Below are 25,960 nucleotides of genomic sequence, written 5' to 3' on the forward strand. Positions count from 1 at the left end.
CAGTTTGGCATCTTAGGTTAAAATATTTGCTCTCATACATTAAAAAAATTAGGAAAACAACTTCCAGTAAAGTAGCTTCAGAAAAGTGGCTGTATGTACCCAATCATACATAGAGCTGTCAATAATTTACTGTTTTAAGATATAATGGCACAGTCAGATGCATTTACTCCCCTTTCTTAGCCATTAGTGGGAATAGACAAATGTGTCATTGAAAGATGCAGTATCGCTTTCCCTTTTCCAGTTGTTTAGTATGATAAATTACAAATACAAAAGATTGAGAAAGGCTTGGCATGCTTTATACTTGTACCATTTGGATTTAATACCACATTGTAGTAAAAATTAAATAAATATAAATATGTTAAATAAATATATCATAAAAGAACACCCCCACTTGTATCATATTAGAATTGCGCATTTCTTAAATGCTTCACACACGCTTAATGCTTTGTCACAGCTTTAGGGCCAATGAAAAGAAATACTGCATCTTTAAAAACATCAGCCTCCCTCAGACATAATTAGCTACTTGAACAAAATAATAAGCTGCTTCTACAGCTTAATCTCACCTGTTAAAACACTGCCTCTGCTTTCTCTGCTCGGTACCTGTCTCGTTGCTTCCTAGTTTCTTTGTTTCCCTGTGAGTCCTCTTCCTTCTGGAAGAGCCTTTAGTAGGAGGTAGGAAACACTTGCAGGACAGAAATCAGTCTCTTACAAGCAGCTGATATCAATGTATACAAAGTTTCTTAAGATTTTCTCTGATTTAACTCAACTACTGTTCAAATTCTCCTGTGAATACTGGGTGATATTTGAACAATAAGCCTTACTTTCGAAGTAAATAAATGTTTTTAACTGATTTGATTTTTCTAGTCATTTCTTTTTAACATAACTTCATTGTTTTTGCTCCAGTATGAGGGTCTGATGTTCCATGGTAATTATGGAAAAAAAATTGTGTTCTCTTTCCTGGTTTGGATAACTGAAGGTGCTGCCCTTTCCAATCTCGGTGCTGGGCCTAGGGCAGCCTGTGGCAGTAGTGCAAGGGCAGGGTCTGATGCTTTGCTACAACTAAAAGGTTCCCTCTTGCAGATCTCAGTAATTACATGATTTCAATCACTGTGTTTTGATTCTGTGCAGAAAAATACATGAGTTGTATGTAAGATCAACTACAATATAGGAATATTGCGTGATGGTTATACCTCTGTCTGTACTCCACTTCCATTGCCTTGGGATAACTCCATCATGAGGGCTCGTTGCGTCTGTGAAGTTACCCCTTACTCCTTGGGCTCCTGCCATCTGCTCCAGTGTAGACAGTACAAGGCACTTTTTGGACGCTTGGTTTCCTCAAAGAGAATTCAGCTCTTCGGTGATCCCACTTTTCCCTGCTAAAGTTAGGCCTGTTTCACAGCCCTGTGCTTGGAATGTCTGTCCCCCAGAGGGGTGCTCTATCCCCCTTGTTTTCAAACAGGGTCTCATGGCAGACTGTTCCCTGCAGAGTCCTGACTATAGTAATGCTGGAACAGTCTTTCGTGGCAGCAGATCTGCATGGCTTTGTAGGTGTGCAGGAGCAGGTGAGGGAAACGAACGGTGAAGTAACATACAAACTCATCTGGGATGGAGCCCAGTGTCTCCTGAACTTCGGCAGGCAGTTCTCTGTAATGGTGCTTCTGTAAAAGAAGAACAGGGAAGAACAAAATGCATTTTCCTGGACAAAGTTGTTTGTAAAGAATCTCAAAGGCTAAAATGGCATAAGAGAGCAAGAGAATGGCAGCAAACAAGCAGAGACAGACTACGCTTCATGGTGTTAGCCTAAAGGGGAAGAAACAAGTGCAGGGAGCCTGAGTTTGTTTGGTGCACAGCCAGAGCACCTTGGATGAGCATAAATGTGCACAAACCAAGTCCTTTACCTTATTTCTCATTGCCCTCAGAAGATCGCGTACTGAGCCCCCTTTGTATGATCTGAATTTGCGAAGATCTGGAGGGGGAAAAAAAAACCACCTTTTTATGCCATGATGTTATGTTTAAATTGCTGGCATCAAAATAGCTGCATAGATGTTTATAGATGTGTTTTGAATATCTTCATACATTTAATCACATAACTGCTTGGCTCCCACATAAAGCTCAGCTGCTACAGCTGAGACAAAGCCATCCTTACGTTCCTCTCCATGCAAATGAGGGAAAAACCCACTATCAAAGACTAACTTCATTACCTGTCTGAAGAGGAACAGTGATGTGTTCTCGCCAGTCCATTTTCACCACTTCTCTTCCTTTTTTTTCTAATTGCCGGACAATTGGACCATCTAAAGATTCTTTCTCTATCCGGTCGCTAACATCCTGGAACAGTCAGGTTATTAGTAGTTTTTACCTATAGCTTTCCTGACAACTTAAAATTGCGCCTTGAGGCTGATTACAATATGCCTTGATCATGAAAGTGTAATTCTGTATCTTGACAAAGTGCAATGGGAGGAGGTTCTGCTGGCAAGGGGACAAGAAATGATTCTGAGCTGGTATCTCATCCACCAGGGGAAGAGCCTGGAAAAAAGAGCCTTAAGTCCTCAGCCCGTTCCCAGTGCAAATCAGGACTCTAGGTCACCACCGTGGTCAGCCCTACACCTAAAAACCTGCTTGACAAAGCAGCCCTGTATGTTGCTCCCCAAACTATTACAGGTCTTCCTCACTTACATTGCTAACAGTGTGTCCTTACAGTAAGGTTGGGGACTCTGTTCTGAGCATTAACAGGTTAGAGAGGGAATTAAAGATCTGGAAAAAAGTTCAGAGCAGTCCTTAGCACTGAAATAATTGAAAAAGGTCAAGACAAACCTGAAAAAACTGGAGCTGTTTTTCTAAACTCCAAAAGAATGGGTGTTTTAGCACACAGCTGGCAGACGGACGTTTCTGAGGGTCCATGTTTATCATTTGCTCTATTAAATCACGAGCAACTATGTCTTCTGCAAGGAAAAGGGTGATAATTCATAGGCTGTACGGAAAGCTTTAGGAAACCATGTTTTCCTCCTACTTCCGATACAATCGTGACTGCTTGGCCATGCCACCTCAAGCACCACCCTCATATTTGCACAACACCATAAAGGCCAGGCTGTTGAAATAGTGCAATTATGAAGAGCAAAGTTCAGCTCTTTCCTACCCATTAAATAATTAACCCTGGCACAGTAAAGGTGGCTGCATGCTAAATTTTGTTTATCACTTCTTTGCTTTTGGGCAGTAATGTCAAGCCCTTTAAGACTGTCGAATTTTTTTGGGGGGGCGGGGGGGGGCAGAAGAGAATTCTAAGTATAGTTGTGTAACTTCCACCATTTCCCAGTTAAGGTGACTGCAGTTCACAGCTTCGCTGTCACTTCTACATCTAGTACCCACCAACACCTCACCAAACTCCTGTAGCACTTGGTGTTCTCACCGTGTCGCTCTGCACTTAGCGCGTCCAGGCTGTATGCACCAAGCAGAATGTTGGCTTGCCGCTGCAGGGCTTTACCAAAGGGATGGCTGCCTTCGGACACCACGTAATAAAAGACACAGCCAGCTGAAAAGATGTCCACAGTACATGTCTGCAAATAAATAACTTCTTACAGCAACTGCACTTTTCCCTCCCTGCCCTTTCTTCCCCTAACACATTTGGGTCATCATCACAAAGGTGATGTTTGTGCACCTGAGGGCAGGACACCTTCCAGAACTGCATCTTTGGCTCATGAAACTAAGTAGTTTGGGGGTGGAAAGCTATATTAAAAAAAAAAAAGTGCGTGCTATTGTTATGTCAGCTGCAAGCAACACGAGAGTGCAGGCATCGCTGACTGTGACCACTTGCCCTGCACTGTGTTTTTCTCTGGTGGAGGCAGAAGGCTGAAGACTTACAGGGTTCTCCTTGCAGTCTTCGCTCAGCATCTCGGGGGCGATCCAGCCCTCAGTGCCGGGCACCCCCGAGCGGCGACTGAAGCTGTGCCGGCCCACGGCCAGCTTCTTGCACAGCCCAAAGTCCGAGATCATCGCTTTGACCTTCCCGTGTGCATTAGGCATCGAGATGAGGATGTTGTGGGGCTTCAGGTCCCTGTGGACTATTACAAACATCAGTTTAGTCCCTCCAGGCAATTCCCCGTACCACAGGTCAGCCTTTCATGCATTCACATTGTTATCTTTAGATAAGGCTGAACTCTATTTTTATTAAATGAAGGGCTTTTAAGCTGAAGCTATTATCTTTGATAGTGGCTCATCACATCATTTTTAGGCTAGCACCATTCTCCTCTACACAAAAATGTGGCGCCCTGATCAAATGGTAACGATAGCTTTAATCCTCTGCAGGCAGCACTTTCAAAGGTAGGTTACTGTGTCAAACAAGTGCTAGAATAAAATCATGTCTTGCTGCCAACAACATCTTAGCCACAAGGCTCTGTGCTACTGGGAAAAGAGTGTCATAGAGCAGATGCCAGAAGGGATGGGAGAGAGCATGGGAGAAGGGATGTGTGAGCATGGAGAACAGAGCTGATGACTGACAGAACACACTCTTCACTGATTAAAAACATGATCTGCCTGCACCAGGATTGTCTATCTTACAAGCAATTCCGGTGCCGAGACAAGAGGTAATTCCTACCGATACTGAGGGAGTGCAGGTAAGCGAGCCCAGATGTCGTCTGTTGCAGGAGAGCAATGGGTTGTAAGTCATGGTGACTGAAGGCCTTCTGTTCAACATACTATAAATTAGAACACAAAGGCAGATAAAGCATAAAACAATGCTTGGCATTAGCCTCCACCCCAAAAGCATTAAACTAAGAAAACTGCTGGCAATCTAATGCTAGCTGGTTACATGCTTGTAGGAGCCATTTTGCTCTGAAAAGATGATCTCTGTAACATCCATCAGAGGCAGAAGTCTACTTAGCACCATGCCTCCAGAAGTGACAGTATGCTGTGACTTCAGAGTCCTTCTGGAGGCAGGATGAGTAAAAGCCAGCCCTTCTCGAGAAGGAAAGCAAAAAGGATAAGCGCTTCAGCCATCCATCAGCACATGGTTGGGAAGTGCCCTGAAATCACCACTGCTGCAGCAGTGTGCAACTGTCACACAGGTGCTGTCTAGAGTGCCTGTTACAGCCCCTGTGGCAGACACTTCAAATTAAGCTAAGGAAAACGAAAGGTGTCCAAGCGCGAAGACTCTCCCTGGTTCTTTAGGCTTGCTTAGTGCCCCATTACCTCCTGTAAGGTGGCAGCACACAGCTCAATGGCGATGTACTGGAACTGCCGGTCCTTCTCCGTGCAGAAATAGCGGATCACGTTCGGGTGCTCGTCAGATTCGCGCAGCAGCTGCACCTCGCGGTCTGCAAAGCTGAAGCACTCGGGGAGGATTCTTTTCACTGCAACATCTCGGTTATCAAATGTCCCCCTGCAGGCAGGAAACAGCATAAAGCTTTTAGACTCTGTAAAAAGTACGTAAGTGAATGACAACAGAAGTCATTTTACAGAGGTGTAATAAGAATGCATTCCCATGCTGGAAACAACTACTGTCATTTAGTAGCTTTATTTACTAAACACTTCTAAGGGAAAGATTTTTTTTTTTTTTTTTTTTGCTAGTGAAGAAACACTGCAGAAAAATATTCCAGACATCCTCAACATAATACATCAAAATTTCCATTTCTGTTCATGTTGGATAACTACTTTCAGAAGGGAAAAATCCTACTGCAAATAAGATATTAATCCATTTAAAGCTGAATGCATGTATAATTTTCTACCTGTAAACAATTGTTCCTTCAGCTCCATGCCCCAATACATCTTTGGGGTTAAATGATATCTTGCCAACCATCACTCTGTCTGTTTCTCCATCTGAATAGAAAACAAGAAGCAGGACTCTTTTAGGATGGATAAAACCAAGCCTTCTGCAACCTGTGCATCCTTCTAGGCTCATGTTTAAATTTACAACACACACGATCAAAACAAAGTAACATCTGCATTTTGGTACTTATACTGAACCAGCTAGTATTTACAATTAACCAAACATTCCACCACACTCGAAGCTCTACACACCAGAGAGCGAACTTGAAGTCTGGATAGGTCATGACTTGAACAGCACCAAAGGACCAGTTTTTAATGTTTCATACATTACCAAACAGGTTGGAGAAATACAGTGAATCTCAGATTGAAAGAATCCTCAGGAAAGACCAACTTACCACCCTCTTCTTGCTCAGCGGAGAGACAGCTCCCAAGATCAGATGTGGAGATGTTGGAATAGGCAGAATGGTTGGACGCCCTGGGGGACAGATTTGGGGTACTGGCAGCTGAGCTCTCTGTCCGTACACAGGAGGCATCCAAGGAATCTGCTTCTGCTGACAGGTCGCTGGGAGCACTGAAGGGCAGCTGCTGCTGCTGCAAGAGCTGTATCTTCTCCTCCAGCTGATGCTGTCTCTGTTGCTGCTGATGTACACTCTGTGAGAGAGGTGGGAACCCCAGGGCCACAAGTGAAGGTATTTCTTACAGTCAAATCACACAAAGGAAATCTACAGTTACTGGGGCAGATACCTCCAGAAGGTAGAAGAAATTTTTCACGTTACTACACTAGCAGCCAAGGAGGCTGCAGAACTAAAGGGGCTTTCACTCCCCTGGTCTCAATCTCATTGTGAATTCTCAGAGCAAAGCGGAGAAATCACACCAGTTAATAGGGCAAAAGTTGATCCACTGCACAGGAGGAAATTATCAAGACTCTCTGTAGAGGGTTATTTCCTACCCCTGCATCATTTCCAGACTAAGCTGCCAAGTGTTACTATTTCTTCCAGAACTCACAAAAGCATCAAGTCAACATTACCATTGGGTATGTGATGATAAAAGCCACCCAGCCCACAAGCAGGAAGGTGCTGAGAATGATCGTGGCCATGTCTTTCAACATCGAGTCTACAGGAGCCTCTGGACGGGGAATTGGTCGAGCAGGTTTCTCCTCAATATCCTTTGGAATGGCTGGTGGCACTTCCGTTGAGGAACCTTCGACGATGTCAATAACCTAGGAGGCAGAGAAAGCTCTGTTCAACACAATTCCATGTAGAGCTCTTCTCACTCCTTCCCCAATTTCCTTCCCCTTACCCTTCAATCAACCAGTAAGATGATCATTATCACGAACCTCTTCCATAGTGGCTTTATGAGAGTCAGCCGGGATCACGTTTTCAGGCCTTTTAGGTAAGTTGCTTGGGAATTTCTCCAAGATCTTTGTAGGGGCAGATAATGGTGTTTCATGATGCCCTTCAAATAAAACACATTTGCTAAAATTTAAAATGTCAGAGCTTGCTTCACTTATTGAAAGAGCTGGTCCATATAAAACAAAGAAGGGATTACAGAATGAGAAAGGCAGTAGGTAAGGCAGTTAAGAGCTACATCCCTCCCACAGAGAGCATACAGCACATGATATGTCACTTAATTATAAAATTTATATTGCATAAAACAACGGAACCACAGATGGTTCTTGGTTTCTGAGCAATAATTGTAAATATTCCTGAAAAAAGAGTTCCTGCATTTGAGGATTTGGGACACATAAGAACAGGATAATATTTTATTAATAAAGGCTTTAGTACCTGTGCCTTAGTGCCTCATTTGTAAATGGGGAAAACAACTCTTGCCATATGGATCAGAGGGAAGTAAGGTAACACTATTCATGATTACAAATACCAATGGAATTAAAGAATCAGAAAACTTTACGAGGTAAAAAATAAACTATTTTTTAACTCTTCTTTGGAAGAAGAGCCAAAATACTTATTAAACACTTTTCCACACACGCAGCAGAATACCTCATCCTATGCAAGGGATAAAGCAGGGTCTTTGGATATGCAGGTGTCTACTTAAAGACATTACTGCAATTCAGATGCAAAAGAGGAAGAATTAATATTGCAGAGATCATGATTACTAGAATTAAGTAATTGCTGAGCTCTGGACTTCAGATAGTCATTTGAGCTGCCTGTTACAGCAGTTCAGAAACAGCTCTGAGGCGGGGACGGTAACAGTTTGTCCACGAGATGGCAACGAGACCCACAGGAGCTGCAGACAGGGCCGCATCAGGAGCACACATACCTATCAAGAGCCAGTCGTTCCAATAGTTGAGCTTGTTCTTTTCTTTCAGTCTGCCTGCAAACTTGATATCCGTACTGGGGGTGATAACACACTCACCACTGTCTTCAATTGTGACACCCTCTGTTTTTGGACCCTCTAGCAAGGGTAAGGCACTGCCACGGGGCTACGAAGAGAAATCTAGTGTTACAATTGATGGAGCACTCAGCCTCTATAATATTGAAGAAATCAAGTAAAAAAGGTAGGTCAGAACAGGCAGACAAGCAAAAAATATATTTTGGCAGCAAAACGACTGAAAGTGAATACCCTCAGCCACTGCTTGAACAACCTTGGACATTAGACCAGCTTCCCTTCTAAGTTACATGTTGCCTAGGAGAGGAGATTACCCTCTCTTTTTTTAGAAAAGTGAAACAGGACCTTTATTTCCTACCTGGAAAACACCAGGGTGGGTGAACCAAACAAAACTACAGTGCGGGCTACTGTCTGGGGGAAGTTACATTGATGAACACAATGGCAATTTTATCATCATTAATCCCAATGAACCAACACAACACAAAGCAACTTCTGAACCAACACAACACAAAGCAACTTCTGGTCCACTCCATTAAGCTTGTCTGGTATAACAAGTATGTTTACATTTTACTTTTCATTTAAAAAAAAAAAAATTAAGGTGACTTTTCAGAATGCATCATTCGGTTCTGGCAGCTCCATACTTACCACGACAGTTACTCCTTCATGCACCATTGATGGTGATGCATACAAACTCGTGGAATACTTTCCAACATAGAGAGTTGGTCTAGTGGGGAGAAAAACAAACACACACAATCCATGTTAGAGGGAAAAAAAAGCCAAATGTGTGGTTCATATGCAGCGTTCCACACTATAAAAATAAATAAATAATAAATAATAATAAAAAAACCACCCTCAACTTTATAAATTCAAGACAAAAGATCTGAGAGCTCTTCCATCTATCCTACTACATTTCTGATTTTTTTTCTTTCGCCTCCTCCTTTAAAAGTAAAAGGACAAGTATCACATACAATAAGGGTGAAGAGCAAGGGCTGCTTTTATAAGTATTGACCAAGATGGTGGATTCCTTCCATCATCTTGAAAATGGTAGAACAATCATTAAACGTATGAATACAGATAAGGCCTTAATGACAAAAGTCTGTCAAATACATGGTGAGAACAATAATATTCATGCTCACGTTAATTTGCTCTTGGTCTCTGTTTCCTTTGGGAAAGGATATTTCCATTTGGTAATGTGTCCAACCTCCCCAGACATGAATGTCAAGTAGCGCAGAGTTTCTATCCCCACGTTCGTGTGCATGACCTTCCGCAAACCTTCCCGTTGCCAGATGTAAAAAGCTACCACGGGAGAAGCGTAATTCTGAATCCAGAGCACATCCCCAGACTCACTGTCCACAGTGACCACCAGCCCATCTCCGTTAGACACGAAGTGAGACATTTCTACAATACACAAATAAATACACAGGAGGTTATCTGCATTGCTGTTTACATGCAGCTTTAACATTGCATAACAGAAGGCTTGAACTGCTAATAACTAAGTTGTCATTATAGCAAAATAAATTATTTAGGTAGGTAGTTAATCAGTGACTCGGTTGCAAGTTAGACCGATATAGAAAAATCAGTCCTCTTGCATCATCAGAAAATGTATTCCATGCATTGAGCTCATCTCTTCAGCATGTAATGACAAGGATTTGCACATCTCGCTGTACTAAACCAGTGGATTAAATATCACATAAATCATGCCACCATCACAAGGTGAAGGGGAGTCTTTGTGGGTGACTATGGCTGTGTGTGTTGTGACAGGCTGTAAGCTCATCCATATTTGTCCAGTGTCCAGATGCAGGAAATTCGGTGCCTACTGTGAGAGCAGCAACCTGCTCTGTGCCCAGTACCTGCGAAAGTGAACGCAGGCAGCCCACGCACACTGCATTTGATTAACCTCACTCAGTGGCCATTTGAATGCGGACAATAAGCTTAAGTGTCCAGGATATAAAGATAAAACCTAGTATCAAGTACATTTAGCGTTTATTACTCCAGACCCTGAGAGAAGGTTGTGTTTGTTCCTGTTTGCTGTTGTTGTTTCTTAAAAGGAAAGTTCCAACAGTAAGAAAAAAAAACCAACATAGTTCTGCCTTAATGCCTTAATTCATCTGCACAATAGATCTGCCATGTGGCAAAAGATTCACTGGGAATATGAATCAGCTTTCTACTTTTTATCTCATTGACCTAACATAAAACTCTATTTTTCAACTTAAAGTGTATTTATATAGGCACAAAATCTGGACTCTGCTGTAAGGACCTGGCCTTGAAACGTACGGGTTAACTCTTCAGGACTCCCCCTCTCACCTATGAGCTTCAAATAAAAAAAATCTGCTGCAATGCTTTTTACTCAGTACTTAAACAGGAAGTGAATGCTGGGCAGATTCCACCATGGCCTTTTTAATTAACAGGCTGAACCTCTACTTTAAATGAAAAATAACGCAATTTTATACAACCATGAATAGTGTTTCCTTAATTAATGTTACTAATTTTGATGTTAACATGCATACGTTTTTAGTATCATAATAAAAATGCACATTGGAATTCTCAGATGGGTTAAAAAAAATCACTGCTGCTCCCAATTATCAACACTAATAAAATTTGCATTCTTTCTGCAGCACCCATCTGGTAAACACAGCTATATTTAAGTTTCTCAAATTCAGCTGAAACAGATTCAAGCTATTAAGCCAAGCAGAGGACAAAAAGCGACAGATCAAAAACTGCACAAATACAAGAGATTTACTAATTATAGAGAAAAAAAAGTCAGAATATTTTTATGGTATACAAAACCTATGACCAATACACAAAAAACTTAAGACAACAATTAAATTCTTACTGTATTTTATGTCTTCATCAGGCAGGGTAGCTGCATAATCAAAATAGGTGGCATTCCATCGAAGCTCCTTCTTCTTAGTGTCATACATTGTGATCGTGTACTCTGTTAAAAAATACACGAGAGAATAGAATCAATCACCTCAAATGTTAAGACACTTCTCAAAACACCACACATAGTACTTAATGCTCTCTGCATTTCATTTTCTTAAAATTATGATAAATGTCTAAAATGTTATTAAAAGTGTTATTGTTCCACTACTATGAAGAATTGGTAATTTTTCTGTGCATAGACCTAAATAATTTACATGAAGACATGAATGAAATTAAGTAAAATTGGAAACTTAAACTGATTAAAGTCACTTGTTATGATTCTGAACTTAAGGGAAAAATAAAAAGCAACTTTCTTCTAAGCTGCAGGAAAAAAAAGAAAGTATATAAGTATATGACCTGTTCTCCCAAAGTATAGGAGGGATGTGGATGGGCAAAGGCTTTCTGCAAATGAAGAAGTCAAAGTTTGCTGTTTCTCGCCAGTCATGAGGTCGACCACGTACCAAATATCCTGTTTTTTACCTGAAACCATGATTTGAGGAACATAACCATTCAGCGGAATATTGTATTTACAAGCAAGAGAAGATTTTAACAGAAATCACTTTAGGTTGAGAAAGAAATCAAAAAACAAACATGCAACCCTATTCACTGTTTAGAAAAGCCATCCTCTCCCTCAGAAAAAGTAGTTGACTTTTTATCTTCACACAGCAATTCAGTTGTGTATTCTTCAGATTCTGACATTGGATTCATGAAATATTACCTAATTACTCTTAAAAAAAAGAATATTTCCATGCACTCTGTCTGGAGCTCTATGTACTCTATGTACTATGTATGTCTATGTACTCTAATTGCTGAGCATTTCAAAATCTAACATTAAATTTGAGCTCACCCATGTACAGAATCCCATCTGAACTGCGACAGGGAGATGCCTGCACCAGCTCCGGGATAGTAAAAGGCAGTTTCTAGCAGCAGAGAAAAACAAAGGCTTGTTTAAATTTGTGTAATAGTCTTCATCTACACACTAGGAAAATACTCTTGCTAAGTTTTAAGGGGCTTTTATCAGGATGAGGTTACAGGATACTAAGGAACAGTCAGCATGAACATTAAAGATCAGGCCTTCACAAAATTTATTAAAATGACTCCACTGTGGTCTAAACATTTTATACGAGTGTATCCAGGCAGAAATATTTTATTTGAATTCAAAAAGAGGAAGCTTGGTGATTAAAACAGATTGCCTTTTCCTAGATTCACGAAGGAAGAGAACCAACAATATTTTTACAAAGTATAACAGTGCATCTAGCTGTATTTGGGGTGACTTGAGGACCGCAGGTGAAAGAAGTCAGCAGAAACTGAAACATTTACCAATATTAAAGTCTTAAGGGAAGTCACAGCAGCTGCCAGAGACACAAAAAAAGATGTGGGAAGCTGAAACATTTTACCCAAGTTTCATCACAATTTTAAAAAGAAAAAGTCAAACATCAGTTAACGTGTGAGTTACATGTACTAGTGACTATTTTGAAAAGGTTCAGCACTTTTGCCTGCTTGCTGCTACATTCTACACAGACATCTCCTTAAGGCATTAGCACAGAAGGTATATTTACCATGTGTTTTGGCAATAATTTTAGCAAATAAGCTTTGTGTTATTCTGGCCACAGCTTTCCCACCAGGTAATACAGAAATTGTTCCCATGTCCACACAAATGTTATTTGTCCTCAATATTATTTTAACAAGTTCTACAAAAGCAGTACAAGCGGACAAAGCAAATGTGTCTGCTGCTGTTATTTTTAAATCCAAAAATAATTTCCTGATGGTCTCAAGAAAGACAGCAACTTTTCCTTCTCATAAAGTATCTTTTCACTCTGGAAAGCTGCTAGCAACACAACAGAGGGTGTTGTCATTACCAAGAACATGCATCCTAGCACTGGCAGAGGCAGCAGAAACTGATTTTTCGCTAGTGAGATCAAGCTTTTCCACAGAACTGATATTCTTCCATAAGGAGTACAAAAACACAGTCAGCCTGCAGAATGTCACAGTACTGTCAAGAAATGGAAAGTTATCCACTTATCCTTTGTGACAATCTGATTAAGGAGAAAATTTGCAAATCACACTTACAGTCAAGCCTTCATTATTCTTGCCACCAAGCGTATACAAACTGCCATCATTTGGGTCTGGAAGAAACGCTGGTCTAGGATTTAAGCAATTAAAACAGGTAAAGCAACAACTGGGCTGATCTCTGTCCTCAAGAGATCAGGAAAGCAGCTATGGGTGGTATCTAACTTCTGAAGAAAGCTTTTTGGCTTTGTACTCTGCGTTTTTTTGAGATTTCAGTTAACTGCAAGTCTAAAGAAAACTGATAAAATGAAAATGTTTCAGACCTGACGTAACATAGATTATTAACATGCTTGAAAAGTCACAGCTCCAAACATGCTGAGCCATCAGTTACTTGAAAGTTTTCAAACATCTGTATGTTTTTAAAATGCCACAGAGAGAAGAGAAGAGAAGAGAAGAGAAGAGAAGAGAAGAGAAGAGAAGAGAAGAGAAGAGAAGAGAAGAGAAGAGAAGAGAAGAGAAGAGAAGNAGAGAAGAGAAGAGAAGAGAAGAGAAGAGAAGAGAAGAGAAGAGAAGAGAAGAGAAGAGAAGAGAAGAGAAGAGAAGAGAAGAGAAGAGAAGAGATCAGTGATCTTTGTCACTGAGAAAGTTGTCGGTGAAAAGCAAACAAGCAGTAAATGAGTCACAGGAAATAGACTTACTCTTCCACATGTGTTGGCACCTGGAGAACAGGATCTGCATAAATAGAACAACGAAAAATCATAGTACAGGCAATTCAACTCCTTGAAATCATCAAACTCAAGATTGTGTCAGGCCTGCAACAACTTGTCCCTTTTTGGAAGGCTGTGGCACTGAACTTTACAAAGCATTGGCCTCAATAACTTCCTGTTCGCTTGTGAAAATTAGGTTTGTAAGAAGAGAAAGTATGAAACATCCAAGTTTTAAACTTTATACAGGTCTGCCGTTGCTTAATCTGCCATCCGTGGGAGGAGACCTGGAGAAGGCAGCAGTACTACCTTCCACATTATCATTTTTCCTCACTTGCCCAGAGCATGCAGAGTAGGTCAACACTGCCTGCATAGGGGCAAATAAAGGTTCTTACTTCCAATATATGTGAGCATGCTGAGCACCAACTGCTCAGCAGAAGTCTGATCATAATATGCAGAAACTGGCTTCAAAATCCAATTTTATTTAAAAACATGCTACAGCTAATGGATGTTCACAGAAACTGTAAGAACAGAGAAAGGACAATATGCATCTTGATATTTTCATACAAGAGGCCCACCCTCGTCCTTTCTAATCTGTATTGTACAATCTTTTGCTACTTCGTACCTCTAATTAGGCAGAAGAGCATATGCTTCTTGGGTAACATAACATTTAATTTCAAATGTCACACACAGACTTGGTTCTAAGAGTCCCCGAAATCAATGGGAACTGTCAGTGGCTCCACAGCAAGACTGATCCAAATCAAAAAAACTTCCTATAATAGGAAGCTCCACTTCCTATTCCAAAAGACAACTTCTGTGATTAGCATGTAACTGAAAAACAGACATATGCCAAGGACAATGCAAAATTATTTTAATGATTTTTTCACTTAGATGATCTTCCCAGTAAAACTTTTCCAAGTATCCATACTGAAAAAAATCATAATAAGCAAGAAAAACAGATTAAAGATGACTAAGCAAACAAATACTATTTTTCCTCTCTCCACACAAAACTACATGATGCAAGAGGAAGGAAATAAGAACAAGAACGATGATGTTATGAGAGTCTCTGATTGGAAAAATAGAGCTCTATTTATTTTCATTCATTTCTTTTTACACAATAAATATTTTCAGGGTAGCTTTGTTCCAAAGCTAACTAATTAACTAAATATATATATAACACACACACACACATACACACACACACACATATATATATGTTTTTCTTTTTAAGCCTGGAAGCAATGTTTTAGATATTTCATTTCCTCAGAGCTGTCAAGATAAACTACTCAAAAGCATGCCAGGCTTCTCAGAAATAACCCAGTTAACAGGAGAGAGGGCAGTGCTCTGTTCCAGTGCTGAATACTTCCAGAGAGCAGTCTTGTCAGGTTTCATGCTTGATCTATTCCCTCATCACGCCCTTATTCACCACTGCACTGGCATCTCCTGCTTTAGCAGGACCAGCAGTCCCTCTGTGTCAGAGCAAATTCTGTCTGTCGTGACAGTCTTGAAGTCCTGGGAAAGTTCCATGTGCCAACACTGCGTAGGGGCCTGCAAGAAACTCGCTGGATGGCAGAGACCTCGCACCAGCTGCTGCAGACGTTGGGCCACTTCCTCTAGTGACATGATCAAAAAGAAGAAGCAGTAACAGCCAAGTCATGCAACCTTATACTTGCAGCCTCTCACATACGGCCACAAAGAAAGAGACCACAAAAATGGCAATTTCAGCTGCTACTCTCAGAAGTTTTCAACAATGACATGTAGTCACAGAAAAGAGGTAACAAGACTACCCATCTTGAGCAAATTTTCTCTGTATGATGAATTATCATCAATACCATTGGGCACTGATGGGGATGATTGTGAGTGCAGCACTCCACATTATATCATAAATTCCATGTAATTTACCAAGAACCCATTACAAGTGCACATCAAAAGTCTTTTAGAATAATTTCTATTCAAACGAGTTATGCAATTCGGTTATGTATCTATCTCTACAGACCACACTAATGGGTTAGACCTTTTTTCCAATGGCACATTAAGCACCTCAGTTCCAACCTTGTGTGAAGAAACTAACCTCAAGATACAAGTTATGTTGGGAGGGAAAAATGTAAAGTTGATTATACTCTATTTATTTCTCAGTGTTTGTCTTAAAAAAATTGATAGTTTTAGAATATCAAATGTAACACAACCAGTGACTTACAAAATCATTCCCCCATTACTAAAGAAATGCAAGAAAGAGAAAAAAAATAAACATTTGAAGACCTGAACTACTAAGAGCAAACAGACATTGTCAGATAAATTTTAAATTAAAAAAGTATCCACGAGTCTATGTGAAACAAACTGAAGAAGCAAGATACATTAGCAACTACAGGCTAAAGTTTCTAGAATCATAAATACCTAATGGAAAGGAGAAAATGCAAGTTCTGGGGAACAGCAGTATCATAAATCAGCAGAAAATGGCACCTGCCTCAGTTAAGGTACGATTTAATACAAATACCACTAGCATTACTAAAGGCAAATGCCGAATAAACTTTGCAGGTCTCTTGATGAACTGATTACAAATAATTTCTCATGTAGTAGAAAATAAACTGCCAGTGGTGATTAACGTACTGCTCGACAACTGCAGTCTTTACCCACAGCACTTGCACAACTTACCTGACTCCGAACATATCTGCCTCAAAAGATTGTTAATGATAAGAAAGCTGCATAACTTGCTTTTTTTTTTTAAATGGTAACTGAGTACATACACTTTTTTTAAAAAAGTATAACAGAGATGTTCTTAAATACCACATTCTAGTCAGTCTAGGAAAGACATAAAATATTTTTTAAAATATGCTTATAAAGATCTAAACATTTGATCATATGACATTTGCATAGGGTGTGGGCTGTAATGCTTTCCTATAACTCCCCTTTGATCACCAAAATTGAGTGAATAAATGCACAGCATTTCTGGACTAATAGCTTGAATTTAAGTGACTTTCTGAGACCTGGCAATCTACTTTGATAAAAGCAAGTGCTTTACTCTGCTCACTGCGTTTCAAGGATGTGAAAAATGCTCTATTACTCTACCAATAACACCAAAGAAGTGAAAGCAAACACATGTAAGTGGAACATTGATTGGAATTAAGGGTTTTTTTTTTCCCTCCAAGTTTCTAAAACTCTTGGTAAAACATCATAACAACAACGCATTCTACACTTACTAAACAATACCAGCAGTCCTATGAAAATAATGAGTTCAATTCCAAAAAAAAAAAAAAACAAAACAAAACAGACAAACAAAAACTCCACAGTTACTAAGCTGCTTGGTAAGTGCCTTGCAGAAGCATCATAGAAGCTTCATGTCTATGACAAAGCTCATGAATTTTTTTTTTTTGTCAGTATCACATCTTCAATACCAAGGAAAACTGTGCTTTATCAGCAGTGAAAAGTCCTCCTTTTACTTATTTTGTCAGTAGCTAAAAATTGATTTAGTAGGAATGATAAAGAGGAGGAAGATAGACCAAATTAAGATATTATTATGATGTAGCAGGAAATGTTTGTGCTACTTACTGGCACTAACCAAAACACTGATAAAAAAAGATTTCCTGAAACAGTAAGTGTTGTATATGAACTGTTAGACAGCATTTAGTATTAAACACACAACTCCCGATTCATTTCCAGGCAAGAGGCTATTCCTACTGAGCGAGTACAAATTTATAGGGGAGAAGATTTTCTTAAATAAAAGTAACTCTTCTTTTCTACTAATGCAGTCCAGCTGGAAAGACTAACTGTGGAAAGCAAGTTCTCTATATTCTTAGTTAATAAGATGAAGCAAATTTTCTTATTTTCTTAACACTTTCATTATCCTGAAACAGGATTGAAGCTCTACAAAGATTCTTTAAACACAATGAGCTCTTCTCATTCACTTTCATGTGGTTTGGGACATATTCCACCTTTATTTCAAAGTTTGTTTTGAAATAAGAACTTGCTCTGAGATAAAAAGAGAATTTTGTGAGTTTAATTCTCTTGCCAGGTCTTATGATAGCCCTAAGACGTTTAAATGCAGACTAGTAAAAGAATGTAGCAAGTTTTCTTAAAACAAAGGTCACCTTTACTACCACAATGAATCAACTGGAAAAGGTTCTTAAAAAACTCCAAGGGCTGGGGTCTTACCTTCTCTTTAGCAGCCTAACACTCAGGTGTTAACATGCTGAGACTACAATCACATAATCCTGCTTTCATAATTTCCTTGACCTGCAGTTCCCTGTCATTAGGCAAGTCATTTCAAAAGGCCTAATCTGTTCCAACATCAACAACAATGATGATAACCAAACAATAAATAATACATATTGGAACAAAAGCTTTACAGAGAAAATGTCATCAGAAAAAAAAATAATAATAATTAAAAAAAGAACAGTACAGAGATATATTTGCCTCTTCCCTAGGCTTCCTTTCCCTGTATCAGAAGAAAAGACAATTTCTTGACATTTCCTATATAAAGTTTTTGGTAAGACAACCTGTTGAAAAGCATTCTAATATCTAGACTAAGGAAATATACTTGTGAATTTGATTGTTGCAAAGCCAATTAAAACCCAACAAGCACAGACAGTAGAATAAAACTACCATTAAACAGACCAATGCATTTCCCTGTCTTTGTAGGATTTCAGAATCAACATTCTGCAGGAATTCAAGAGCTTCCATTTTAACAACTTAATAAAAAAAATCTGTGCAAAAACTGTGACCAAGAAAGACCAAAAATGCCATTGACCTTAGGACTGAAAGGACTTTAGGAGCTTATTCACAACACAGAAGTAGTTATAAATATGTTAACATGATGGATGGACAGTAGTTTACTCAATTAATTGGGGTTAATCACATGTCACTAAAATTGGGATTTTGAGCTGGCAGCAAGCAGATGTCCCAAAACAGCTTTCTCTGCATCATGGCCAGAAAATACCTTTCCCTGCATCATTTGCTTTTGAATGGGCAGAAGCACATGACCATTCTAGACTATTCTGAAACAAGCCTAACTCATATTTTGCAAACACATATGTAACAAAGATACACAAGCAATTTTTGAAAATATAATCCTGATGCTAAACATAATAATTTTGTCCATTGAATCTTCTTCCTATTTTACAAACATATAAAAGGATTCCCTTTCACCAGGTCTTTTTTAATGTACAAAACGGAGTTGTACATTTTCATCATTGTAATGTGCCTTTAGGCAGAACACATCAAAACAAGGACTAAAAAGGAGAAGTGGGAGATTCCGAAAGAGCAAATGAACAAGTTTCTGCCACAATGGAATGAACTGGAAAAAACGGTTTCCTGACCTGGGGTCCTGCCATAAGAGCTGGGCTAACGGGCCAATTTAAAATCATGTTATCCTAGCCAACTGTTGCAACTTCAGTGAGTCATTTTAGAGATACAAATCCACCATCTTCTGGAGTTTGCTGAAAATAAAATGTTTCTACAGTCTTTTTGTTCTAAATTCTTATTAGTTTACCAAAATACTTCTTCCTGGTTGGAAATAATCATTGTTATCAGAGAAAGACCTATAGATCTTGATTGATCTTTTCATAATTTACAGATTGAAGTATTAATTGAATCAGTCTTGACATCTTTATCTTATCGCAACTAGCCTACTGCAGTCCACAGGCCATGAGTGATGTCTTAGAAATAAAGAACAAAAAATTAAAGCAACTTATATGGGCCACATTTTTTTGTTGTTACACTGAACTGAAGATCATAACAAAATTGATAAATACTGTAAATCTAGACCGAAACCTGTTAAATGTGCTTTGGAAAATTACTTTGAATCAGTTCCTGGGAAAATGTGTTTTTAAAGAGGAGGCAAATGAAAATAGAAGACTTTGGACAGTATGGAAGGATACACAGGAATGACTGGCAGAAGAACAAAGCAAGGCCCTGCACAGGATGACTGTTTGCAACGCTCCATTCTTGAAGTTCAATATGCTGTTCATTAATTTCAGCTTTTGACTTAGCCAAGAAGTACAGAATGACTTGTAAAGATGTGAGGGAACAGTGCAGACAAAAATCACATTCTTAAAAACTCCTACTGAAAACAGAATTTCAAATACGAAGGCTGACATTAAGTAAAATTATTCTCTAGATTCAGTCTTGCCAGCTTGTCACCATCTTTATCACTGTCAGGTTTCTGACCTGCAGTATTGTGCAACAGTAAGCCCAAAGTGCACCCTTGCACCTTTAAGAAAGGAAACGAGAGAAGTTCCACTTCCAGCAATTCTAGGGATGAAGAGATTTCAACTTAGGTCATCGTGTGGATTAGTCACATCAGATGCTGTATATACAGATTCTGCTCACATGGAGGAAGACAACTATGAAATAATAGATCAAAAGGAAAGGGGTTGAACCTCCTTCAAGATGACTCAGATATTGCAGACCTCAGAACTACAGTGTCCTGGTTTTATGACACTCTTAACCCGATTTAAATGCTTTGTGTTTCAATGCCAACATCTACCCATACAATTCAAACAGCATTAAACTGCTGCAAAAAAAAAAGACAGCTGTCAGTCTTGATGGAAGCTCACTGTGTACCTTGCTAGTGGCAAGTACAGAAAATTAGGGCACCCATCACACTGTCACCCAGAAGTAACAACTCCCTTTAGTGATCACAGATGGCACTCACAGATCACAGATGGTGATCACAGATGGCCACAAGCTGAAGCATAAGAAGTTCCGTCTCCAGGTGAGGAGCAACTTCTTTACTGTTAGGGTGACAGAGCAGTGGAACAGGCTGCCCCGGGAGGTTGTGGAGTCTCCTACTCTGGAGGTCTTCAAAACCCACCTGGATGCCACCCTGTGCCACATGCTGTAGGTGTGCCTGCTTGAGCAGGAAGGTTGGACTAGATGATCTGTAGAGGTCCCTTCCAACCTTAAATATTCTGTGAATCTGTGACTCAGAGCATTATTTAGCCTCTGCTCTTGAATGAGTGCCACAGCCTTGAAGCCTTCCATACTATGCCTTTCCCCCCTCCCCCTACCCCCCCTCCTACAGCCAGGGTAGGAGCAAAGGTCTCTCCCAGAAACAGATTAACAGATTTGGGGGAATACAGATGGGTTCTTTCTATTAACTTGACAGTGATATTCCAGCTTTCCAAAGCCTAGGGAATGAGCAGCACAAGTCACCTGGCCGCTCAAAAACCCTGAGAACTGTCAGAGACCACAGAAGCCAACAGGAAATGAATATCCTGAGCACCCTCTCAAAAAATAAGCGCAGAACCACTCTACATACAACTGCAGGGAATGCAGTTTTATTTCTGAACTACTGGTGAATCTCATTACTAAGAGTCCTGGGTTTTTTGCCTACTGTATGAGACAAACAAAAGTATTCAAATGGCCTTTCTTTGCAGTGTTACATGAAGGCAGGAAACCCACACATATTATTGCGGTAATAGCCTCACTTACTCTGCATACCTAGAGATAATTTTCACTGCTAAATTAAAACAATTCTTGAATGGCAAGATTGTCCTGTTTCGGTAAGTACCACCTGACAATGAACACTATCCATTTTATTCTCCCAACTGAAATAAAACATATATGAATTGCCCTTTGTTAAGCAGCCCTAGCTGCCTAAGCGAATAATAAAACTGTGTCTCACTGACTAATGCATTTGCAGCACTTCAGGTGACCTCCAGAACTTCTCAAATTACGTGAACAACAACATATGGTTTATTGTCTCATTGTCAGGGTAAAATGGCACCTGCAGAAACACTGCTTGTAGTATGTGCAACTTCCCACTGGATACTTCTGTATAACAATATGAAATACGAGCATAACGTGGAATAGTCAGAGTCTTACCTAAATAAATCACTATCTGCAAAGAAATCATATAACTATGAGGTAGTATTTAGAGAATCAGACCAAATAATTAACAAAGGACATACATCTTCTACCCACCTTCTTTTAAAGTCCATTTGATTGCACCTGTCCTCTTGCTGACGGCATGCAAACTTCCATCAAGAGTTGAAACAAACAACAGTGTTTCTGGCACAGTTACTGAGCTGGTGTTCTGGAAAAAGAAAGGAACACATATACTGAATATCATTATTTACTGCATATTTTACACATAACTGCCCTATAGCCTAGAATATCTAGAACACCATCCTTCTTTTTATTGACACAGGTTCGTCAACTTCCTTGTCCCTTTGAAATCAGTGATTTTTTTTGTTGTGACCTTCCATGGAACTGCTTACTTTGCTCCTAGCTACCCTAGAAATGAAGTGGGAAATGCTTTAATTATCTATGACTCAACCTCCACCTTCGATTTTATATCAAAGGCTTCCTGTATTCAAAGAATTGGGAGAAACGAGGGATACCCTTAATCTCAGAAAGAATTCACACAAAGATAGCCACAGCAAAACCTAGAAGCAGCTCTAAGTTCTAACTAGAAAGAGGGGAGAGGGAAAAAAAAGTTTCAAAAAGAGAAAACAAACATAGAGATCTTTTGATCTTGAAGTAGTTAGGCATTTTATTTTCAGGTATTTCTCATTAACACTGTTTCCCAACCTCTGCGACAATTCATCAACAGGCCCTTTAGTACTGCAACAGGAAAATATGACAAACACTGTCCACTCCTCTGACTTCCATCAAACTTCCATTGGTGCTGAAGAGCACAAACTCTCAGCAAAGTTTTCAGCCTGTGGAATCAAAACTTATTTCAATATTCACAAAAAGACCAACAACCAAAAAGAATAGAAGGACAAGAGCAGAAGAGTGAATTTATATTCCAGGACAGAGCTGTCCATGAGTTTATCTGTGCAAGACGTATCTGTATTTCCCCAAAAAGCACACCACCAACAACAAAAACTAACAAATTAACTATATTGATGTATCCAGTAGAGCTACAACTCTAACACACTAATGTTACAATGTTAATGAACAGAGCACTTGAGGATGTCCTCAATAAAGTGTTATGCTGTCTCAGCTACATTTTCATGCCTGTCAGTGAACTGGCCAAACACGTCGTGCTCAGATAGAGCACATTAGAAGAAATGACACCTGGGTTCAGCTGGGCTTTTCCCATGCCAAGAGCAGCCTGCGTGTGCTGCCCGCACACACGATACCGCAGAACACTGAAACCTGCTCAACAGGCCACAGCAGGGAATCGACCAATGTTCTAAATGCCAATTTTATCCCCAAGAGGTTGCTATTTTTGAACTGCATGACTCCATGCTAAAAGGGAAACAGGCATAATTTGGGATATTGAACTGCAGCATGACATGAAGAAAAAAACAAAAAATATTTTCTGTTATTTTTAACAACTAAACAACAACTAAATAACAAGGTGCACCATTTCACTGTAGGAGGAAAGGACAGGGAAACGAAGTATTTTTTTTATGAATTTTTAATAATAAACTATAGGAATAAAATAATAATGTTATGATATAAAGTAACAAAGGGTACATTTATCTGACAAAGAAGAAGATCATTACCAGGAGCCTTGGAAGAAATTTGTAGAAAACACAATTTGTGCAAATATCTGGGTATCCTTAAACAGGCTTATGTTTTCCATGTTGCCTCAATACTGAGAACTGTACACCAGACAGTCTTTTTCATGGGTATTTATTATTCCAGTGACGTTAATAGTTCCAAATAAATTTTCCCTGTCAAATGCATTAATTACAGGTATGATTATTGGGATTAAGCCCAAAGAATCAAAAAAATATATATTTATGAAAGGGGATTGAAGTACGGAACAGATTTGAGGCTGGAAGCCAAGGTGAGGACTACAGCTGGCAGGGCAAAAAAAGATTATGTTAAGAGCCGAGAAAAGCTGAGAAAAGATATGAGCCGAGATAGACAGCAGGACACAGGAGACCAGGGTTCATAATTTGTGGAAGAAATAAGATGGGAGAGAAATCTAGGGAAAAACAAGAATACTGAATTCTACCAGGTCCCAAGTCTAAGCTTTTGTGATTCTGCAAGAATATACTATACAAAATTTAGTAACAATCTATTGATTTGTAATTTATTTTCCACATTTTAAAATACTTCTTAGTATTCTTATTATTTCTGACATCATAGGTTGCAAAACAATGTTTTGTAACCACTGTCAGAAAGATTTCAGGTAATTTTTTGACCACTTGCTTGCATTTTTTTTTACTTTTCTAATCAAGTAACAACACCTGAGTAACACAGCTTCACTGTGAAATGTGTTTACTTTTTAAAAAGGGAGTGGAGCCATTATATTCTAGACAAAAAACAAAGCCTCCAGCTTTGCTTAACTTGAATGATAAGCCCATATATTACACCAGTATTTTCAGATAACAATGAACAATACATTATGTCTGCTTAAAGAGCATAGCCTAAAACCTTCCTCTGCTACACTCAAGTATAATGGAAACAGTAAATACCAGGTGGCTTTTTCTATTGCCTCTTGAACCTGAGAATTTACAGAGCACAGTATCTTTCTCAGAACAGAATTTTTGAAGATTACTTTTTCTATTTCAGTTCACACATACTGGACAGCATTGATTTGAAAGAATACTATTTAAAAATATTTTCTCCATACCAAGAGTTATCAACCACATAAAACAAATTTAGGAAAAAAAAACTATTCAGCATTAAATTAGTTTTGGTATGGTTTCACTATTCTCCACTTTTATTGCCCCACGCAATACCATATGGCCAACATGGTTATTTCTTAAAAAGACTTATCATGTAGCGACTTGTGCATGTAGTCTCTCACCTCTGAATTTAGAACTGTAGTCTCTGCTAGATACCATGATAAGTGTACTTATGCACATGGCTATCTTTGCTCTAGAAACAGAATGATTAAAATTCCTTAAAGATGGGACAAAGCAACCTTCCCAAGGCATGCAGCTAATCATTTCTATGGGGATATCAACACTTAGATTACGATTTTGACCAAAAAGTAAAAACTAAAACTAAAAAAAAAAAGATACAAGGTCACAGGATAAGAGCCTAACAGATCAAGACGGATGATGACATACAGCAACAAAGTGAAAGGACGCAGCAAAGATCTTCTAGTGCCTCTGACTAGTTCCTAGATCCAGCTAGGTAGTTTTTTCATGCTACTTGGATCAACAGCCTTATGGAAAACTGCTTTTCTTTTCTACTCTGAAAATTACTATATTCTCTTCAATAGAAATGTGTGGGGCAGGGTGGCATGTGCCACAAGTTGCAGAGCACAGGCACAGGCGCGGAGCCGCACCAGGCTGGCTGCGGGGACGTCACCCACGCGGGGACCGGCGGGTCGTTGCGCGGCCGGCGTTGGGGCCTGGCCGCGGCGGGCAGCCGGGAGCCCCGAGGACGCCTCTCCTGGCTGCGCCCGCCGAGGAGCCCGGCCTTGCCCGGACGCCCCGCGCGGGACGCCCCGGTGCCGCGGCCGCCCCTTGTCCCCGCCGCCTCCCGGGCCGCGCCGGGCCCGGCGCGATGGCGCCTCGCTTACCGCGGGCCTCGGCGGCAGCAGCAGCAGCAGCGCGGCCAGGCCGAGGAGCAGGCGGCGCAGCGGCTCCATGGCGGCGGCCCGGGGGGCTCGGCGGGCGCCGCGCCGGCTTCCCCCGCGGCCTCGCTGCCTGTCGGGCGCGGCGCGTGCGGCGGGGCGGAGCCGAGCCGGGCCGGGCCGGGCCGAGCCGAGCCGGGTCGCGACGTCAGCCCGGTGCTCGCCGCTCCTTGGCTGGTAGCCCTGCCAAATCCTCTGCCTTCCTGCTGCCCCCGCGGATAAAAGTCCTGCCAGCGGCGCCGGGCTCAGCTCGAAGGCCTTGACATTTGTAACTAGTGGGGCAGACAATGCCGGATCACTGGGTGGGGTTTTTTTTTTTTTTTTTCCCCCACCTTAAAAATAAATAAAAACAGAAGGGGGCAAATCCAGGCTTCTTAAGTAGCCTTTCTCCACCTAACCTGCCTCCCCTCAGTACTACCACCCAGTATAATTTCCCTATCTATTGACTTTTCACTTTTAAAGCACGTTGTTTTAACACAGCTCCCATTTTGGCAAAGTGACCGTGACCCTGTTACTGTACCTAGCTGTGCTTTAACTACAATCACAATGTGGGGGGGAGAACATGCGCTTCCCTGAACCATAAAGCAGGTCCAAGTGTTTCTCAACACACAAAAATCACAAAAATAGGCAGAGAAATACTGGACATAATGGAGCAAGTTTGGAGAAAAGGGGAAATTTACCCTGCCTGGCAAAGGCCTGGCTTTCAGGTGCCTATTTATACAACAAATCTACT

At 40.3% G+C, this 25,960-nt stretch overlaps 1 protein-coding gene across 3 annotated transcripts; it reads right to left on the minus strand.

Annotated features, from left to right (window-relative positions):
• Positions 1 to 79: 79 nt before the first annotated feature.
• On the minus strand, positions 80 to 25,242 carry ERN1 (endoplasmic reticulum to nucleus signaling 1). 3 transcript variants are annotated; one of them, XM_026046912.1, is made up of 22 exons: positions 25,174 to 25,242; positions 21,660 to 21,771; positions 13,734 to 13,767; positions 13,096 to 13,168; positions 11,873 to 11,945; positions 11,383 to 11,505; positions 10,937 to 11,038; positions 9,240 to 9,501; positions 8,749 to 8,827; positions 8,035 to 8,197; positions 7,094 to 7,212; positions 6,785 to 6,976; positions 6,153 to 6,393; positions 5,718 to 5,808; positions 5,182 to 5,371; positions 4,589 to 4,688; positions 3,856 to 4,055; positions 3,404 to 3,551; positions 2,812 to 2,939; positions 2,202 to 2,325; positions 1,899 to 1,966; positions 80 to 1,658 (listed from the first exon to the last, which is right to left on the minus strand). In XM_026046912.1, exons 1-22 carry the CDS (start codon positions 25,240 to 25,242, stop codon positions 1,464 to 1,466), a joined length of 2,886 nt encoding a protein of 961 aa, XP_025902697.1. In that variant the 3' UTR covers positions 80 to 1,463. The 3 variants fall into 3 exon arrangements, with proteins under 3 accessions (XP_025902697.1, XP_025902696.1, XP_025902698.1); XM_026046911.1 differs by having other exon boundaries at positions 6,153 to 6,408; XM_026046913.1 differs by lacking the exons at positions 80 to 1,658; positions 1,899 to 1,966; positions 2,202 to 2,325 and having other exon boundaries at positions 2,892 to 2,939; positions 3,404 to 3,526; positions 6,153 to 6,408.
• Positions 25,243 to 25,960: the final 718 nt, after the last annotated feature.

This window comes from Nothoprocta perdicaria, unplaced genomic scaffold (genome assembly GCF_003342845.1).
Source record: "Nothoprocta perdicaria isolate Ctin4 unplaced genomic scaffold, notPer1 scaffold_46, whole genome shotgun sequence".
Taxonomy (NCBI): Eukaryota; Metazoa; Chordata; class Aves; order Tinamiformes; family Tinamidae; genus Nothoprocta; species Nothoprocta perdicaria.

Bases quoted from the DNA above. Each gene is read 5' to 3' on its own strand.
- ERN1 (XM_026046911.1), bottom strand. From the start codon at position 25,242: ATGGAGCCGCTGCGCCGCCTGCTCCTCGGCCTGGCCGCGCTGCTGCTG. The intron at 8,828-9,239 runs GTGAGCATGAAT...TCTCCCCACTAG, and splicing joins GAGACCAAGAGCAAATTAAC to ACCAACTCTCTATGTTGGAA. The intron at 1,659-1,898 runs GTAAAGGACTTG...CTTCTTTTACAG, and splicing joins TGAGGGCAATGAGAAATAAG to AAGCACCATTACAGAGAACT.